This window comes from Dama dama, chromosome 13 (genome assembly GCF_033118175.1).
Source record: "Dama dama isolate Ldn47 chromosome 13, ASM3311817v1, whole genome shotgun sequence".
Taxonomy (NCBI): domain Eukaryota; kingdom Metazoa; phylum Chordata; class Mammalia; order Artiodactyla; family Cervidae; genus Dama; species Dama dama.
In genome coordinates, this window is record NC_083693.1 from 56,786,770 (window position 1) to 56,807,646 (window position 20,877).

Genomic DNA, 20,877 nt, shown 5'->3' on the forward strand with positions numbered 1-20,877 from the left:
GATTTTTTTTCCACTTTACACATTTTCCACCTCAATTCACCCAATCCCAGATCTACTTCTCCTAGTAAAGACAAAATATATACGGGTTTTCTATTTGAAATGACCTTATTTGAAATGATAAATACTAAATGCTCAACTCAATCTTATCAAAAATTTCCAGCTGACTGATCTCAATTTTTCAACTGTATCCTTTTTCTCTTTAACATACACCCAGGATTGGGCAGAAAGGGCCAAGTTTTCTATCATTTAGTACACGAAGCCCTACAGCATCAGAGGCCTCCAGCACCACCATAGAAGCAGTGTTGCAGCGGTGCCCCCTTCAGGTCATCCATGGATAATCCTCACACTGGATTCTTGACTTCTGACAAAAAGAAAACTAAGGTATTAGATTTCATCATTTTTAGCAAAATGCTTGGCTATCATGTTAACTCCCTAAATTTCAACCATCAATTTATCTTAATGGTTAAAAATTCATATTCTGGAGTTATAATGACCTAGGATCAAATCCAAACCCTTGTCACAGTTTATGTGATTTGGGGAAAGTTACTTAATCTACTTAAGTGTCAATTTCCTCTTCTGAAAAATAAGATTAACAGTACTCACCTCACAAGGGTGTTTTCATAAAAAAGAGTTTAAGAAAATCTTAGTACAATGACTAAAACAGTGTAGATTCAATTTATTATTATCTATAAAAAAATTAACATAATTTCTCATATAAAAGTCATTGTCAAGAAAAACCTTAGGCTCTTGGTTTCTTTCTTACTTCTAATTATCACATTTATTTAATTTTGACATTTCAAACAGCATTACAAAAAAGGGATGCTTTCAAATTTAACAAAATATAAAGACTGAGAAACACTGATATAAATACATTAGACCAAAATTTCATTGTTTTTAGACACATGAACTAATTCAACACAGACTGAAAGATCTTTCAAATAGTTTGGAACCAACCTAAAAGGAATTGTTTGTTTTGTTTTCATAAGAGTCTATTCATAAAAGATAGGATCAAATGCCAGCTTCCCCCAAAGGTATAACTGTGACTAATTTCTAAATTTTCCTAAACCAGATGCATTTCTGGAAAAGATTATTATATTTTCTAAAATGTAATAATGAGAAGAAATCCAAACTGCTTTTAACTGCCTCTTTGAGGAAAAAACTTTATAAAATAAAGGAGAGACAGACCTGATAACGTAATTAAAACCACCATATAGTGTAAGGATATAATTTAACCGAATGATTGCAAATATTTAAACAAGGTTTTATCAAATGAATAAAAAGAACTCGTTTAATAACAACTAAGCATATTTAAGTTTCTCCAAAGACGATGGCTTTCAAAATTGAATAGATGGATGGGTGGATGGATAAATGAATGAGTGAATAAGATAAACAATATGCATGTTTGTTCCTTGACCTGGGATTTCCTTCTCCATCATATTCACCCAATGAAATGATCTCCCTCCTTCAGGGTCTGGCTTAAAATGTTAGGGCTCTTATTTATGCCTCTAATGTTCCTATTTCCAGGCAGTAATAATTAAGTTTCAGTTTAATTATTATAGGTTATATTATTATAGGTTTTCTTTCCTATCTTAAATATCTTTAGAGAGAGACTGTTTTCTCCAGTGATAACAAGGAAAACTAATAACTAATATTTACTGAGTATTACTGGGCATATCAAGTATGTGTCATTAAACTCTATAGTAGATAAGGAAAAGAAGGCATAGGGAAGTTTAGTAACTTGCAGAATTTTCAACTACCAGCCCAAAATGACACATGGATTGATGCCTTTCCACCTCAATTCACCCAGTCCCAGATCTATTTCTCCTAGACCAGATAAAATATACACGGGTTTTCTAATTTATATACTGTCATCTTATTTGAAATGACACATACTAATGCTCAACTCAATCTTATCAAAAATTTCCAGTTGATTGATCTCAATTTTTCGACTGTACCCTTTTTCTCTTTAAAAATACATCCATGATGGTTTTCCACCTCAATTCGCCCATAGGTTATAATAATATAACCTATAGGTTATATATAATATAGGTTATATAATATAATAGGTTATAATAATATAACCTATAATAATTAAACTGGAACTTAATTATTACTGCCTGGAAATAGGAACATTAGAGGCATAAACAAGAGCTCTAACATTTAAGCCAGCTCAACAGGTTCTTTATAAGTCTTCCATCTACATCTCCACGTTGTAATTTAAATCCCCCAAAACAAAGAACAAGTCATTAGTTCCAAGAACTAAATCATGCTTTCTTAATGCAGAAATTCAGCCACAAGAGATATGTTTTATTTGGACTTCATAACGTGAGCTCACACTTTGTTAATTGAGTTACATGAACACCAACAGTCATCTGGAGGGGAGGAACAACCACTCCCTTTAGAAAAAGATCTGTGGACCCTCCCCATAAACCCTAGTCTGCCATGGCCCCCTGCCCTCAGATATTGCTTTCTGACACTGAGACTGACAGGTTCTCTTATATGCAGCCAGTTTCACTCGTCTGTTCACCTAGTCCCTACGGGCAATTGATAAATGACCCCTGAAGAATACTGTTTTAAAGTATCCTTTAATTTCCCCTTCATACTGATTATTTACTACTTTCATTAACTCTATTGGTGCTATATTTTCTATATTCTTGTGATTTTCTTTTCTTGTGAAGTTCCTCTTAACTTGTGGGATCCAGAACCAAAACCAATACTCAACTGACTAAAGTATAAAAGAAAGGCTAACTCATGGACAGTCTGTAGTCCAAAGTTCCACCTCACAGTATTATACTTGGCTTTTTGTTCCCTCCCACCAAGTGGAAGACAGTGAGGGATGATACTGAAAATCTATACATACATGTATTAGGTGGAGACAAATTTTTCTCACATGTGCTATGTACCCTTTGAACAATTTCCAGGAGTAAGTTCCTTTCCTTGCTATAAAAAAAATCCTCCTCACTTTTCAGGACTTTTAGACCATGGACTCAATTTACCTACCTGTATCACAAAAGCTTCTTTAACTCCTAAAGCATCTCCACAGACTTCCTTACTCTAATCTCTATTCTCCTGTCCAGATGTATTACAGTCAATATGTGCTAATGTTTAAGGTACTGTGGAAAGTAAAAAATGAAAGTGATACAGTTATTACCCTCAAGTAACTTATATTCTAACAGGAAAAATAAATGGCATCAGAAATGGATGGGGAAAGAGAGGGGGAATGAAGGGTCAGGGATATTCCACAATATCCAGTCATACAATCACAGAAAAAGTTTCATTGCGCTAGTAAACTTTTAAAACTGAGCCTTGAGGGATGGCTACGATATGTGACAAGCAGTGACAGGGGCAAGTTACATGCTCAGTATACTCAGAGTGCAGTAAGAAGACTAGTTTGATTAAAAAGACTACATAGGGGGGAGGAGCCAAGATGGCGGAGGAGTAGGACGGGGAGACCACTTTCTCTCCTACAAATTCATCAAAAGAATAACTGAATACAGAACAAACTTCACAAAACAACTTCTGATCGCTAGCTGAGGTCATCAGGCGCCCAGAAAAGCAGCCCATTGTCTTCGGAAGGAGGTAGGACAAAATATAAAGATAAAAAGTGAGACAAAAGAGCTAAGGACGGAGATCCGTCCTGGGAAGGGAGTCTTAGGCGGCATTGCTTGGGGTAGGGTCCGGGCCTGAGTGCCCTGAGGACAATCGGAGGGAGCTTCTGTGAGTTGCCAACTTGAACTGTGGGAGACCAAAAGAGAGAGAGAAAATTAACCGGCCGGAACACACTGCCGGCCGTTCGCAGAACAAAGGGACCGAGAAAGTCCAGAGAAGAGCTCGCAGGCTGCGGACCGGCCCAGCCCCGCCGGAGGCGGGAGGCAGGGGGGAGGGGAAGGTCGCGGCGAGACCAGGGCGCAGGCACCCGACCGGCGCGGGCGGGGACTGGGGCTGGGGACGCGGAGGGCAGAAGGCGCGCGGACCCGACTGGCGCCGGCGGAAACTGAGACTGGGTCTGCGGAAGGGAGTGGGCGCGCCACACCTGGGGAGAGTGCGCCCACCGAGCCCCTGCCTGCCTGCCTGGACCGCTCTGACGGGGAAGGCGCAGAGAGCAGGCGCAGCTTTTCCCTCCGCGCTTTTGTGGAACACCCGAGGGCTGGAACCTCTCGCAGCGCGGGGCGCGCTCCATATAGAACAGCCGGGAGCCTGAGCAGCGCAGACGGAGAAAACAGCGTCAGCCCCTCCTGGCAGCCCCAGTCTGTCCCTGCGGCGCAAGCCCGTCCCCACAGCGCCAGCCTCTCCCTGCAGCGCCAGCCCCGCCCCGCAGACCGACGAACTATCTACCTAAATAAGAGTCCACCTCCGCCCGCCTGTGTCAGGGCGGAAATGAGGCTCTGAAGAGACCAGCAAACAGAAGCCAAATAAACAAAGGGAACCGCTTCAGAAGGGACTGGTGCAACAGATTAAAATCCCCGTAGATAACACGGACTACACTGGAGGGGGCCTGTAGATATCGAGAAGTGTAAGCTGGAACGAGGAGCCATCTGAAACTGAGCGGAACCCACACTGACCGCAACAGCTCCAGAGAAATTCCTAGATATATTTTTACTTTTTTTTTTTCTTTTTCTAAGTAAGGAAGGAGAAAAAAAAAATTTTTTTTTCTTTTTTTCTATTTTTTCTCTTTTATTTTCCTTTAAAATTCCCTATTACTCCCCAATTACTCCTTCACTTTCATTTTCATAGACTTTTACGATTTTTTTAATTAGGGAAAAAAAAATCTTACTTTTTTTTTTTCTTTTTTTCTTTTCTTTTCTTTTTTCTTCTTTCCTTTTTCTCTTCTTTTTTCTATTTTTCTTTTTCTCTTATTTCTTTTAAAGTCCTCTAGTACTCCTCTACTACTCCTTAATTTTCATTTTCAATACACCATAACCTTACAAAAAAAAAAAAAAAAAGAAGAGAAGCCCTATTTTTAAACCGAAGATTATTCTCTCCCAATCTTGACTCTCTGTTTTCTACCTCAGAACACCTCTATTTCCTCCTTTCCCCTTCTCTTCCCAATCCAATTCTGTGAATCTTTGTAGGTGTCTGAGATACGGAGAACACTCTGGGAACAGACAGCTGCGTAGATCTGTCTCTCTCCTCTTGAGTCCCCCTTTTTCTCCTCCTGCTCATCTCTATCGCCCTCCTCCCTTTTCTCCTCTTCATGTAACTCTGTGAACCTCTCTGGGTGTCCCTAACGGGGGAGAATCTTTTCGCCATTAACCTAGAAGTTTTATTATCAGTGCTGTATAGTTGGAGAAGTCCTGAGACTACAGGAAGAATAAAACTGAAATCCAGAGGCAGGAAACTTAAGCCCAAACCCTAAGAACACCAGAAAACTCCTGACTACATGGAACTTTAAGTAATAAGTGACCGTCCAAAAGGCTCCATACCTACACTGAAACCAACCACCACCCAAGAGCCAATAAGTTTTAGAACAAGACATACCACACAAATTCTAGAGCAACGCAGGAACATAGCCCTGAACGTCAACATACAGGCTGCCCAAGGTCACACCTAACACATAGACCCATCTCAAAACTCATTACTGGGGACTCCATTGCTCTCCAAAGAGAAGAAGTCAAGTTCCATGCACCAGAACACTGACGCAAGCTTCCCTAACCAGGAAACCTTGACAAGCCAATTGTCTAACCCCACCCACTGGGTAAATCCTCCACAATAAAAAGGAACCACAGACCTCCAGAATACAGAAAGCCCACTCCAGACACAGCAATCTAAACAAGATGAAAAGGCAAAGAAATACCCAACAGGTAAAGGAACATGAAAAATGCCCACCAAGTCAAACAAAAGAGGAGGAGATAGGGAATCTACCTGAAAAAGAATTTAGAATAATGATAATAAAAATGATCCAAAATCTTGAAAACAAAATGGAGTTACAGATAAATAGCCTGGAGACAAAGATTGAAAAGATGCAAGAAATGTTTAATAAAGACCTAGAAGAAATAAAGAAGAGTCAATTAAAAATGAACAATGCAATGAATGAGATCAAAAACACTTTGGAGGGAACCAAGAGTAGAATAACGGAGGCAGAAGATAGGATAAGTGAGGTAGAAGATAAAATAGTGGAAATAAATGAAGCAGAGAGGAAAAAAGAAAAAAGGATCAAAAGAAATGAGGACAACCTCAGGGACCTCTGGGACAATGTGAAACGCCCCAACATTCGAATCATAGGAGTCCCAGAAGAAGAAGACAAAAAGAAAGGCCATGAGAAAATACTCGAGGAGATAATAGCTGAAAACTTCCCTAAAATGGGGAAGGAAATAGCCACCCAAGTCCAAGAAACCCAGAGAGTCCCAAACAGGATAAACCCAAGGCGAAACACCCCAAGACACATATTAATCAAATTAACAAAGATCAAACACAAAGAACAAATCTTAAAAGCAGCAAGGGAGAAACAACAAATAACACACAAAGGGATTCCCATAAGGATAACAGCTGATCTATCAATAGAAACCCTCCAGGCCAGAAGGGAATGGCAGGACGTACTGAAAGTAATGAAAGAGAATAACCTACAACCTAGATTACTGTATCCAGCAAGGATCTCATTCAGATATGAAGGAGAATTCAAAAGCTTTACAGATAAGCAAAAGCTGAGAGAATTCAGCACCACCAAACCAGCTCTTCAACAAATGCTAAAGGATCTTCTCTAGACAGGAAATGCAGAAAGGTTGTATAAACGTGAACCCAAAACAACAAAGTAAATGGCAACAGGACCACACCTATCAATAATTACCTTAAATGTAAATGGGTTGAATGCCCCAACCAAAAGACAAAGATTGGCTGAATGGATACAAAAACAAGACCCCTATATATGCTGTCTACAAGAGACCCACCTCAAAACAAGAGACACATACAGACTAAAAGTGAAGGGCTGGAAAAAAATATTACATGCAAATGGAGACCAAAAGAAAGCAGGAGTCGCAATACTCATATCAGATAAAATAGACTTTCAAATAAAGGATGTGAAAAGAGACAAAGAAGGACACTACATAATGATCAAAGGATCAATCCAAGAAGAAGATATAACAATTATAAATATATATGCACCCAACATAGAAGCACCACAATATATACGGCAAACACTAACGAGTACGAAAGAGGAAATTAATAGCAACACAATAATAGTGGGAGACTTTAATACCCCACTCACAACTATGGATAGATCAACTAAACAGAAAATTAACAAGGAAACACAAACCTTAAATGACACAATGGACCAGCTAGACCTAATTGATATCTATAGGACATTTCACCCCAAAACAATCAACTTCACCTTTTTCTCAAGTGCAAACGGAAACTTCTCCAGAATAGATCACATCCTGGGCCATAAATCTGGTCTTGGAAAATTCAAAAAAATTGAAATCATTCCAGTCATCTTTTCTGACCACAGTGCAGTAAGATTAGATCTCAATTACAGGGAAAAAATTGTTAAAACTTCAAACATATGGAGGCTAAATAACACGCTTCTGAATAACCAACAAATCATAGAATAAATCAAAAAAGAAATCAAAATATGTATAGAAATGAATGAAAATGAAAACACAACAACCCAAAACCTATGGGACACTGTAAAAGCAGTGCTAAGGGGAAAGTTCATAGCATTACAGGCTTACATCAAGAAACAAGAAAAAAAAACAAATAAATAACCTAACTCTACACATAAAGCAATTAGAGAAGGAAGAAATGAAGAACCCCAGGGTTAGCAGAAGGAAAGAAACTCTCCAACATAAATCACAGCAAGATCCTCTATGAGCCACCTCCCAGAATGTTGGAAATAAAAGCAAAACTAAACAAATGGGACCTAATGAAACTTAAAAGCTTTTGCACTACAAAGGAAACTATAAGTAAGGTGAAAAGACAGCCCTCAGATTGGGAGAAAATAATAGCAAATGAAGAAACAGACAAAGGATTAATCTCAAAAATATACAAGCAACTCCTGAAGCTCAATTCCAGAAAAATAAATGACCCAATCAAAAAATGGGCCAAAGAACTAAGCAGACATTTCTCCAAAGAAGACATACAGATGGCTAACAAACACATGAAAAGATGCTCAACATCACTCATTATTAGAGAAATGCAAATCAAAACCACAATGAGGTACCATTACACGCCAGTCAGGATGGCTGCTATCCAAAAGTTACAAGCAATAAATGCTGGAGAGGGTGTGGAGAAAAGGGAACCCTCTTACACTGTTGGTGGGAATGCAAACTAGTACAGCCGCTATGGAAAACAGTGTGGAGATTTCTTAAAAAACTGGAAATAGAACTGCCATATGACCCAGCAATCCCACTTCTGGGCATACACACTGAGGAAACCAGATCTGAAAGAGACACATGCACCCCAATGTTCATGGCAGCACTGTTTATAATAGCCAGGACATGGAAGCAACCTAGATGCCCATCAGCAGATGAATGGATAAGGAAGCTGTGGTACATATACACCATGGAATATTACTCAGCCATTAAAAAGAATTCATTTGAACCAGTCCTAATGAGATGGATGAAGCTGGAGCCCCTTATACAGAGTGAAGTAAGCCAGAAAGATAAAGAACATTACAGCATACTAACACATATATATGGAATTTAGAAAGATGGTAACGATAACCCTATATGCAAAACAGAAAAAGAGACACAGAAATACAGAACAGACTTTTGAACTCTCTGGGAGAAGGCGAGTGTGGGATGTTTTGAGAGGAATCGGGTGGAGAGGGAGGTGGGAGCGGGGATTGGGATGGGGAAGACGTGTAAATCCATGGCTGATTCATATCAATGTATGACAAAACCCACTGAAATGTTGTGAAGTAATTAGCCTCCAACTAATAAAAAAATTTAAAAAAAAAAAAAAAGACTACATAGTAGCTAAAAGTGGGCAAAGTTGAAACACACCACAAAGGACCCTCAATAGCAATGCAGAGTTTTCAGTAACTCAACAGGGGATTATTAAAGATTTCCAGACAGTGCTTTGACGTAGAACTGTTTTAGGGAGACCACTCTGACCAGTGCCAAGATGGGAGGAAATGGCTGAAGCGGTGCCAGCAGGTAATTCCAACAGTATGTGGACAGTACTGGGCCTGTCCACAGTATGTGGACAGTAACAAGGGCCTGGCATTGATTAATGACAGGGAAAGGAGGGAATGGCCAGGGAAAATAAGTCAATAATTAGGGGCAGAAGGGAGAAAATGTACATAACTAAAGTTCCAAGCCCTGGCAATTGAGAGAACGGTGTGCTCCTCTGTAAAAAACCTGCAAGTCAGTAAGTGCAAGATGGTAGGCAAGATGGTATGCAAGAGCTCAACTTGGGGCATGCTGCGTATGAAATGTCTACAGGAAACCCCAGTGCTCCACACCTGGCGGTTGTAGAAACTCCAGTCTGCAGGTCACTGTGAAGCCAAAGCAAAGATGGAGACTTACAAGTTAGACTCAAATGAAAGCTGAAGCCACAGGAATGGATGCAATCACCCAGAGAAAATTCTCTAAAATGTAGAGAATTCAAGGCAAAATTTTGAGGCACCTCTATATTCAAAGGGCTCTCCTCATTGCTCAGTTGGTAAAAAATCCACCAGCAATGCGGGAGACCTGGCTTTGATCCCTGAGTTGGGAAGATCCCCTGGAGAAGGGAAAGGCTACCCACTCCAGTATTCTGGCCTGGAGAATTCCATGGACTGTATAGTCCATGGGGTCACAAAGAGTTGGACACGACTGAGCGACTTTCACTCACTCACTCGATTCAAAAAGAAGGGCCTGAATTCCAATTATTGCTTTATTTCTCTTCTACCCAGCCTGGGCCCCATAGTCAGTTGTTTAACAATGCTCTCAAATATTCTGCTCTCTTTGCTATGTCCATCTTTCTTACCTCTAGTCCTAAATTAGCCCCAGCTCTTTCATCTTTGATGCAATGCCTAACTACACAGCTTGGCTAAAGAACATTATGGAATCATGCTCAAGAAATTGTTAGTAAACAAAATGAACCCTCATCACTGCTGTAAGTCTTTTATTCATCCTCTATTGTTTTCTTATATTCCCTATAGCTGTTTTTAACCTGTTCTGTTATCTAGTCCTTAACCCCAGCATTTCTCACTCCAGCAAATAATTACTGAAAAGAAACAGGCTTCTGCAATGAGTTTTTCTCTGCACCTCAAAATCTTCCTGTCTTCACCCTTTTTCTCACTCTTTGCTTTTGCAGAAAGAAATGTCCTGCCTCCCTACCAGTGCTTAAACTCCACATAATGTGATCACACCGTCTCCTTTTGAGGAGCTTAAACATCCATACACCATTCTTCTGTGTCTCCCCGACATTAGCTCCTTACACTTAGTCTACAAATAAGTTTTGTGCCCTTACTCTAATAACAATCATCCTTCTACTATTTATTCAGGCTAAATTTGCAAAAGAATCATTTATACTTAATGACCTCCACTTCTTCACCACTCACTAATTCCATAACAATCTATCTTCTACACAATGACTACATTAAAACTGCTTAGCAAGGGCACAAGTAACTGCCTAGGCCTCAAATCAAGTACCTGCAGCATCTCAGGGTTTGTCACTCCCTTCTTCTTCCTTCTATAAAGTTCTCCCTCACCACTTAAGACATGGCATTCCTCCCATTTTCCTTCCACTTCTCTGATTACATATAAAATACTCCTACCACCTGTACTTCCTCAAGGTTCTGTCTCATCCTGCCTTTGCCTCTGTAGTCTCTCCTAGGACAACCATCCACTGTGATGGCTTTAAGTTCTACTTGTCTAATCCTTGCCCTGACCACCAAACCCAACAGCCTACTCATTTGGGCATCTAGATGGTATCTCAAACTCAAGGTTTAAAACATTTTCTTTTCACTCTCATTCTTACTGGCACATGCTCACCTCAGTTACCCAGGCTCAAAACTCCTTACTATCTTGTTCTCCCTCAACTACTTTTCAAAAATTCAAACCTTAGAAAAAAAAGTACAATGAATACCAACATAGTGCTCAACTTAAAATCAATGATGAACATTTTGCCACATTTTATGTTTGTATCTATTATTCCTTTTCTTTTTCTTCTTGTTGAATCATTTTTGCAAGTTGAAGACATCACAACATTTTATCCCTGAACACTTTAGGATATATCTCCCAAGATCAAGGACAATCACCCGTACAACCACAACACCATTATTACTCTTAAGAAATTTATTACTATACTAGTATCTGACATACAGTCTATATATTTCACAAATCATCCCAATTATGTTCTTTATAAGCTGTTTGCTCTAATCCAGAATCCAATCAGAATTCAGATTTTGCACACAGCTGTCTGGCCCCGGAGTAAGTTTTACTTTCCTGCAACTGCTAATCAAATCTCACTGAGTCTCCTCTCGAAATATAACTCAAATCTATTCCTTTTCACCATCTCATCTTCTTTTTCTCTCACTTGGATTACTTCAGCAGAAACAGTTCCAACTTACAGACTGCTTCCAATTAATCTTAAGATTCAACTATATTATCCAAGAGACAAAACTGGCCCTCTGGCCAAAAACCTTCAATGACATTCCATAACTTAGCAAATACAAACTCAGCTCCTCAGTCCTCAGCCTGGTATTCAAGAGCCTCCATAACTGACTGCCCAGCTACATTTCCAGTTTATTGTTCTACTATTCATCCTGACATATACTCTTTATCTTAGTCCACACTGTCGCCTACCTAGAATTCCATTCCTCACACAATTTCTACTTATTGTAATAATAAGCACTCTAAAGGAAATATTTCTTCTTCTGCCATCATGTGACCCTTTCCCCTCCATCTCCTCTATCCCCCCATAACACTTTAAATTTTCCTAAAAGCACACAACTCAATCTGCCTTGTATTTTTAATGACTTAGGTATGTGTTTTATTTCTAATACTAGACTACAAGCTCTTCAAAGTCAGGGATGAGAGCTGGGATCCTGAAGAAACCAATATAGAGTCCTGCAGATTGGACACTTGATAAGTGGTGATAATAGTGTATCAAGAGGTAGAATCTCTACCAAACTAAAATATATTAATTAATGTCCAGGCCTCCAGCCTCTCTTGTTCAACCACAATCCCTGATCACTCCGAGCATACTGTGGCCTTTTGTGGCTCACAGCCTAGGATTAAGTCTGAATCATCACCTTCTAGTTCATTTATTATACACTTTATTGTTTTTTGTCTCAAGGGAAACATGTTAAGCTTGAAATATGAAAGGGTTCTATATATTTGATATAATCACTTTTGTATTTTCTGTGGCGCCACCAAATGCTAATTCTATTTTCACCTTTTTTTTTTAAATTACTTTTCCAACAGAAACCATTGCCAAAAGCAAAGGCAAAAAATGTAGCTTTCACTAAAATAACGAACTATAAAAAACACAAAGGAATAATTTCTACGACCTGCTATTTACACTTACCTGTCCCCAGGCATACATATTATTATGAGTCTGTGAGGGGTTAACTTTTGAAAGCAGGAAACGAGCCTTAAAAGCAAAGAAGAAATAATATTATCCGTCAAATATAAGATTTGGTCAATACAGGCTAAACAAATACATTATGCCATATAAAATCAATTCTATGTAATATATTTTCATAAAATTAATTTTATTAAAATGAAACTTTAAAAAAATGAGATAAATCTTGAACTATGTAGGCCACTATATGTTACAAATAAGTGTAACCTCTCCAAATCACACATACATAATAACATTTACAGTAACAAATACAAATTGTAGAATTCAAAACTCAGCATATAAAGAGTATATGTGCAACAATTATGACAAAGTTAGTGTGACATTTGCCAAACACCTGGTCTGAAACATCAACAAAGGTGCAAAGTCTCCAAAGGTTCAAAGTCTCTACATGTTCGTTCACTTTAAACAATGACTCTCAAACTTTTTCAAACTTGTAGGCTATTCCATGAGAGCACTTGCCCAACACTTTGCCCATCTACCCACTATGCCTTATCATCATGAAATAATAACTAAAATTAAAAAGGAATATAGCACTACATGTGGTGAGACATCAATGAAAGAACAATTCATAAATTATTATTTCACATTAAAAGAACAAGACAGTCCTATCATTTGAAACTTAGTACCATACAAAATCTTTTTCTACTTCTAAAGAACACCTGGATTCAAATCCCAATTCCTCCATTTATAGTTTTCCTTGGGCACAAGTAACCTAAGTCTCAGTTTTATTATCCGTAAAATGGAAACAATAATAGGACTGCTAGAGAATCAAATGAGAGAAGTTATGTAAAGTGTATCAGCTTTGCAAATTCTCAATAGGGTATAGTAGCTTCTATTATAAATACAGTAAAACCCTAATAATAATTGCTATCATTTCTGAATAATAGTTACTGATATCTACTACCTACTTTGTAATACTGTGCTAGGCACTAGGGATATGTCAATAAACAAAGCAAGGTCTGTACTTTCTAGGAACAAGTGAAAAAACTTACAATAACCTATAATTAATTTATATACCTCTAATAAGAATTAAAAGGCAGCAGTAAAAGTGACTCAAGAGTTGGGCTTTCCTAGTGGCTCAATGGTAAAGAATCTACCCGCCAGTGCAGGAGAAACGGGTTCAATCCCCAGTCTGGGGAGATCCCACATGCCACAGAACAACTAAGCCTGTGTGCTACAACTATGGAGCCTGTGCTCTAAGACCTGGGAGCTACAGCTACTAAACCCATGTGCCCCAACCACTACAGCCTGCACACCCTAGAGCCCATGCTCCACAACAAGAGAAGCCCCGCAATGAGAAGCCTGTGCACCAGAACGACAGAGCAGTACCTGCTCATGACAGCTAGAGAAAAGCCTGTGTGGCAACAAAGACCCAGTGTGGCCAAAAATAATATATTAAAAAATTTTTTTTAAAAAACAGAAAAAAAAATGAGTGTATGGTATGGGGTCCTAATTGAGTCTTCTGTAAGGCCAAAAAGGGCTACATGAATATGTACCTTATTTAACCCTCATAACTCTAAAAATTACACACCTTTTTATAATGCCATAATGCTTTCCTATTACATGACATTTTCTAGAAAAGTGAAATGATAGAATGAGGAAAACAAAAATTATGTTACCACAAACTTCATATTCATAGACTTTGTCAGTAAACAAAGTGGTCTGAGAAAAGTACACTAAATCATTTCCTAAGTTGTTCATATCTACTTGCTCAACTAAAGCTGGCATATCACCAAAACACCACCCTGGCTCTTTACTAGAGCTGAGCTGGAGGAAGAAGATGGGAGAAACCACCACCTGTAGTCAGCTAGTCAATGATCTTACTGCTCTGCTCTCAAAACTAAGGCAAGAAGAAGGCATACACACTGAGGAAACCAGATCTGAAAGAGACACGTGCACCCCAATGTTCATCACAGCACTCTTTATAATAGCCAGGACATGGAAGCAACCTAGATGCCCATCAGCAGATGAATGGATAAGGAAGCTGTGGTACATATACACCATGGAATATTACTCAGCCGCTAAAAAGAATTCATTTGCATCAGTTCTAATGAGATGGATGAAACTGGAGCCCATTATATAGAGTGAAGTAAGCCAGAAAGACAAAGAACATTACAGCATACTAACACATATATATGGAATTTAGAAAGATGTTAACGATAACCCTATATGCAAAACAGAAAGAAAGACACAGAAGTACAGAACAGACTTTTGAACTCTGTGGGAGAAGGTGAGGGTGGGATGTTTCGAAAGAACAGCATGTATATTATCTATGGTGAAACAGATCACCAGCCCAGGTGGGATGCATGAGACAAGTGCTCGGGCCTGGTGCACTGGGAAGACCCAGAGGAATCGGGTGGAGAGGGAAGTGGGAGGGGGGATCGGGATGGGGAATACGTGTAACTCTATGGCTGATTCATGTCAATGTATGACAAAACCCACTGAAATGTTGTAAAGTAATTAGCCTCCAACTAATTAAAAAAAAAAAAAAAACTAAGGCAAGAAGAAAGCATACCTTCCTCTGGAAACCATCTGCCCATCTCTTTCCTTTTCATTTGCCTGGTGAAGCAGTCTATTCAAACTAACGTCAGAAGGCAAATAGGAACAACTCACTGCAACATCAGCAACACACATGCAAACAAATGAAGAGTATTACCTGACTGCCCCCATGTTCAGTGTCAATGTATCTCGGCATTGGAAACCTGGAGTGAAGGATTTCCTGGGCATCATCCACTGGGGCTTGCAGAAGGTGGCGGAAATTTTCATATTCTGGCATGTCCTGGTATCCTGACTTGCGCCACTGAGCTATGGTCTAATTTTAAAATGATTAAAGGAATTATTACTTCTTTTCTTGCCTAACCAAAATTTTTTTTTCAAATGAAACAATCATCAGAAAGTAAGAAAATCATAGAATATTATCCCATTTATTTTTAAGTTACAATACTAATTTCAGTATTCTTGAGTAAACAGATGCAAAATTAGGATATTTCTTCTTTAAAAGTAAAAAGAAATAATAATGAAGAAAAATTTTAAAACACTACATTTGTCATATTAAAGTTAGCTAAAAGGTATCACTGGGCTTCCCAGGTGGCTCAGTGGTAAAGAATCCACAAATCAACGGAGGAGACAAGGGTTCAGTCCCTGTGTCGGGAAGATCCCATGAAGAAGGAAACAGCAACTCACTCTAGAATTGCTGCCTGGAGAATTCCAAGGACAGAGGAGCCTGGTGGGCTGTAGGCCATGGGGTCGCAAAGAGTCAGACATGACTAAGTGACTGAACAACAACAAAAAGGTATCTACCTAAGCTTATGATAAGTACAGGGGATTTCTGGTAGAGAAGATTTCCTAGAGACTTCAAAATTAATTACCTCTTATTATGAATCTTCACCAATGGAGTTACATTCTCACAAGATACATAAAAGGAAAAACTTTAATAATAATAGCAATAATATTATAAAGATAATATACCTATAAAAGAGCATCTGAATCAATATTTTTAAGGCAAAAATAATGATCTTATGAATCAACTTTTATTAAGGTAAATGACTCCAAAACACCATTTAATTAAATCATCCAAAGATTTAACCTGGCTTGATTTCTAAGTTACTTGAATCAATCAGTGCATATCTTTATATCTCTATATTTAACAGAGGAACAGTTATCTGAATTTCTGATTTCTCATTTATGCATGTTAATGAGCTATTTGAAGAAATAAAACTACCGAAAGACAAAAGAAATAATCAAAAACCTAGCTCTGTCACAGAGCTAGTATCAGAGGCATTATTTTTAAAAGTTAAATAGCTCTAGTAACTGGTATCAATTAAAAATAATCATCAATAGGTCTTTAAAAGTCCCATATATTTAAAGTGATATTTTGAATAAGATCTTCCCTGAGTGCATGCGTGCCTAGTCACTTCAGCAGCATCTGACTCTTAGCAACCTTATGGACTGCAGACCACCAGGCTCCTCTGTCCATGGGATTCTCCAGGCAAGAATACTGGAGTGGGTCGCTTTGCCTTCCTCCAGGGCATCTTCCTAACTCTGGGATCAAACCCCGGGTTATGTCTCTTATGTCTCCTGCACTGGCAGGTGGGTTCTTGATCACTAGCGCCACCTGGGAAGCCCCCTCCCTATTACATTGCAAATCTAAAATCATTTACAGTTATAACACTGGAAAAATATATCTGCACAAGTTACCTGAATACTAGACTATAAGCTTGAGTATAAGTTTATGAAAAAGAAGATCTGTATCTCTCAAAGCACCTAGATTTCAGTGCTTTCTTACACAGAGGAAGCACTTAAATACTTCCTGAATGAATAAATACAGGAATGAATAGAGTTATGCTAAATAACCTAGATTAAACTCAATTGCTACTCAAATAGTCTGCTGTTTTCAATCATTTACCAATCCAATTAAGTTATAAATTTTAATTACCTTGTGCTTTAAATGAATCTTTAACATCAACTGAAATATTTCTTTTTACTTTAAATACTTCATGTGGAATATTTGGGAGGTGGGGAGGGAGTCTGTGTCGGGTTTTAGGTGCACCATGCAGGCTCTAGCTCCCTGACCAGGGAGAAAACCTAGGCCCCCTGCACTGGGCGCACGGAGTCTTAACCACTGGACTACCAGGGAAGTCCCAGAACACTTTTTATTTTATTTTATTTTTTTGTTTGCTTGTTTGTTTTCCCAGAATACTTTTTAAATGGTCACATGAAATAAGAAAAAGGAAAGCCCACCTACTGACTCTTCCCTTCTCAGTGTCTTCAGGTAAAACCCAACTTTCACAGCTATGCTTTGTATAAAATTCATTTCTCCAATTATGTGCAAACAAAATAACCACAGACAGGTCAACTGCAAATTAAGTCTAAAAATTCACAAAAGGAAGAATCACATTTTACACCTAACTTAATAAAAATGGAAATAAAGTTTACCATAGAGACACTAGTCATATAGTAAAGGGAGGGAAGCTTCTAGCAATACGAATTAAAAGACTTTACTGAAACTATGCGCACAGCTTTAAACACAAGGGAATCTTACCTCACCATGATAAATCAAAATCTGGAAAAACGTATCCATGAGGAGAATACGATCTGCAAGAATGCTGCTGCTATCAAGAAGAACCGGCTGATGTGAGGATAATAATGAAAGAGGAAGAAGGAAAAATTAATTACTTAAAAATAAAAATTTATCTTTTGAGGATCTTTTAAATTTTTAAAATGCATTATCTTACTACTTAAAACCTCTTGCTATTATGAATTCTTAAAGGATGTTTCAATTTAATTTTCTGAGGAATCACTAAACTGAAATAACAATTGAAACTAGAGTCTAGTCATAGGAAATCAGAGATGATTCCTAAGTCTGACGGTGTGCAGCACCACTGAGTGAGAGGGGAAAGGCTTGGGACAGAGAAAATTTGGAGATGGAAACACAGTTCTGAATATGAAATAGAAGGAAACAGCCTGAACTGACATAAACTGGGGTATCACATGCAATTAGATGGCAATTAGAGCTACGTGATTAGACTGCACCGCTTCAAGGAAATCTAGAGAAGCCAGAGATTAAGCCCGGAGCACACCAACATTTAGAGTTCAGAAAGCGAGAAGCCAGCAGGGGGAGTCTGAGAAGGAACAGGCAATGAGGAGGAGGAAAACCAGTAGGTGCTGTAGGCGTTGGAGAAGCCTAGAGCAAAAGATTTTCAAGCAGAGTCCTCACTGGGTAAACGCTGTTGTGAGTTCCAGCAAGATGAGAGCTTGGTGGCCTTGATAAGAATTGTTTCAGAATAATCTCAGGGACAAGAGTCTGACTAATCTAGGTTGAGAAGAAAATGTAACATGGGAACATATATACAACAAATAACTCTCTGCGTTTAGCTGTGACTGGGGCCAGAGCAATGAGGCAGCAATTAGAGACAAAGCGAAGTCCAGGGGCTTTTGTTTAACAGGAGTGACACTAAGGTTTCTATGTTAATGAGAATGATCATGATGAGAGATGAGACAAGGCAGAAGAGAAAGGATAAATTCAAATGCAAAGCCTTAAGAAATGAATGGGATTCACAGTTTAAATGGAGAGTTTGAAATCTGACAGGAGCAGGCAGTGGGATTCCATTTTTCTTCTAAACACTTTTTGACATTTTCCAGATGTTTACAACTTACATATATTACTAAGACAGTATGGCACTGGCACAAAGACAGAAATATAGATCAATGGAACAGAATTGAAAGCCCAGAGATAAATCCACAAACCTATGGACACCTTATCTTCAACAAAGGAGGCAAGGATATACAATGGAAAAAAGACAACCTCTTTAACAAGTGGTGCTGGGAAAACTGGTCAACCACTTGTAAAAGAATGAAACTAGAACACTTTCTAACACCATACACAAAAATAAACTCAAAATGGATTAAAGATCTAAATGTAAGACCAGAAACTATAAAACTCCGAGAGGAGAACATAGGCAAAACACTCTCCGACATAAATCACAGCAAGATCCTCTATGACCCACCTCCCAGAATATTGGAAATAAAAGCAAAAATAAACAAATGGGACCTAATGAAACTTAAAAGCTTTTGCACAACAAAGGAAACTATAAGCAAGGTGAAAAGACAGCCCTCAGAATGGGAGAAAATACTAGCAAATGAAGCAACAGACAAAGGATTAATCTCAAAAATATATAAGCAGCTCCTGCAGCTCAATTCCAGAAAAATAAATGACCCAATCAAAAAATGGGCCAAAGAACTAAACAGATATTTCTCCAAAGAAGACATACAGATGGCTAACAAACACATGAAAAGATGCTCAACATCACTCATTATCAGAGAAATGCAAATCAAAACCACAATGAGGTACCATTACACGCCAGTCAGGATGGCTGCTATCCAAAAGTCTATAAGCAATAAATGCTGGAGAGGGTATGGAGAAGAGGGAACCCTCTTACACTGTTGGTGGGAATGCAAACTAGTACAGCCACTATGGAGAACAGTGTGGAGATTCCTTAGAAAACTGGAAATAGAACTGCCATATGACCCAGCAATACCACTTCTGGGCACACACACTGAGGAAACCAGATCTGAAAGAGACACGTGCACCCCAATGTTCATGGCAGCACTGTTTATAATAGCCAGGACATGGAAGCAACCTAGATGCCCATCAGCAGATGAATGGATAAGGAAGCTGTGGTACATATACACCATGGAATATTACTCAGCCATTAAAAAGAATTCATTTGAATCAGTTCTAATGAGATGGATGAAGCTGGAGCCCCTTATACAGAGTGAAGTAAGCCAGAAAGATAAAGACCAGTACAGTATACTAATGCATATATATGGAATTTAAAAAGATGGTAACGATAACCCAATATGCAAAACAGAAAAAGAGACACAGATGTACAGAACAGACTTTGGGACTCTGGGAGAAGGTGAGGGTGGGATGTTCTGAGAGAACAGCATTGAAACAGGTATACTATCAAAGGTGAAACAGACCACCAGCCCAGGTTGGATGCAAGAGACAAGTGCTCAGGGCTGGTGCACTTGGAAGACCCAGAAGGATGGGATGGGGAGGGAGGCGGGAGGGGGGATTGGGATGGGGAACACATGTAAATCCATGGCTGATTCATGTCAATGTATGGCAAAAACCACAATATTGTAAAGTAATTAGCCTCTAACTAATAAAAATAAATGAAAAAAAATAATTAAAAAAAAAAAGATATTTCTAAAACTTACTTTCCTCATTCAAACAACTGTGAGACCAAATATATAGCTAGACCAATTAAAAATGTATTTTCTAGAAATGTAAAAACTATGACAAATTACTTTAAAAAATAGCAACAAAATATAACTTTTTAACCACCATTTTTTTTACAAAAGTGAATAAAGGCAGCATTAGAGATCATTAATCAATAGATATTATATTCTCTTTATACTGACCCTTCCTAAAGTTATTATTTTCAAATATAGTCATTACATACTTTTAAGTGAACAAATTGTTTTAATCATGAAACAGAAAAACTATCTATTTGAAAATAGGTTAAAATAATTGGGACAGTTTGCTAAAAAGGCAAAATGGATAGCTTTATCATTTTTCTGAGTATATATCTTTATAATCAACTGTATCTTATGTTCCAAAAGAATATAGGATAATGGGACTGTATTAAACAAGAGGCTTTGTTTAGACAGAATGCCCTAATTGTCAGACAGTAAACTCTGGAATACAGTTTATAGAACCAACATCACCTGCAGACACTGGTAAAGACATAAGACTAGTCATGAGCCCTGTAGGATTTTTATCAACCAAATGACTAGACAAAATGATCTTTTAAAAAGTCTGTTAAAAATTTTTTTAAATAAATAAAAAGTCTCTTATAGCTGTTT

The 20,877-nt window shown here is 38.3% G+C and overlaps 1 protein-coding gene across 3 annotated transcripts in view; it reads right to left on the bottom strand.

Moving 5' to 3' along the window:
* SEC23A (SEC23 homolog A, COPII coat complex component) overlaps positions 1-20,877 on the bottom strand; it is a 65,656-nt gene that overhangs the window by 4,705 nt on the left and 40,074 nt on the right. For all 3 annotated transcript variants that reach the window (XM_061159196.1, XM_061159195.1, XM_061159197.1), the window contains exons 17-19: positions 17,549-17,635; positions 15,164-15,319; positions 12,451-12,516 (exon numbers count right to left, since the gene is read on the bottom strand). In XM_061159196.1, coding sequence (XP_061015179.1) covers positions 12,451-12,516; positions 15,164-15,319; positions 17,549-17,635 — 309 coding nt within the window. The remainder of the gene's footprint in view (positions 1-12,450; positions 12,517-15,163; positions 15,320-17,548; positions 17,636-20,877) is intronic.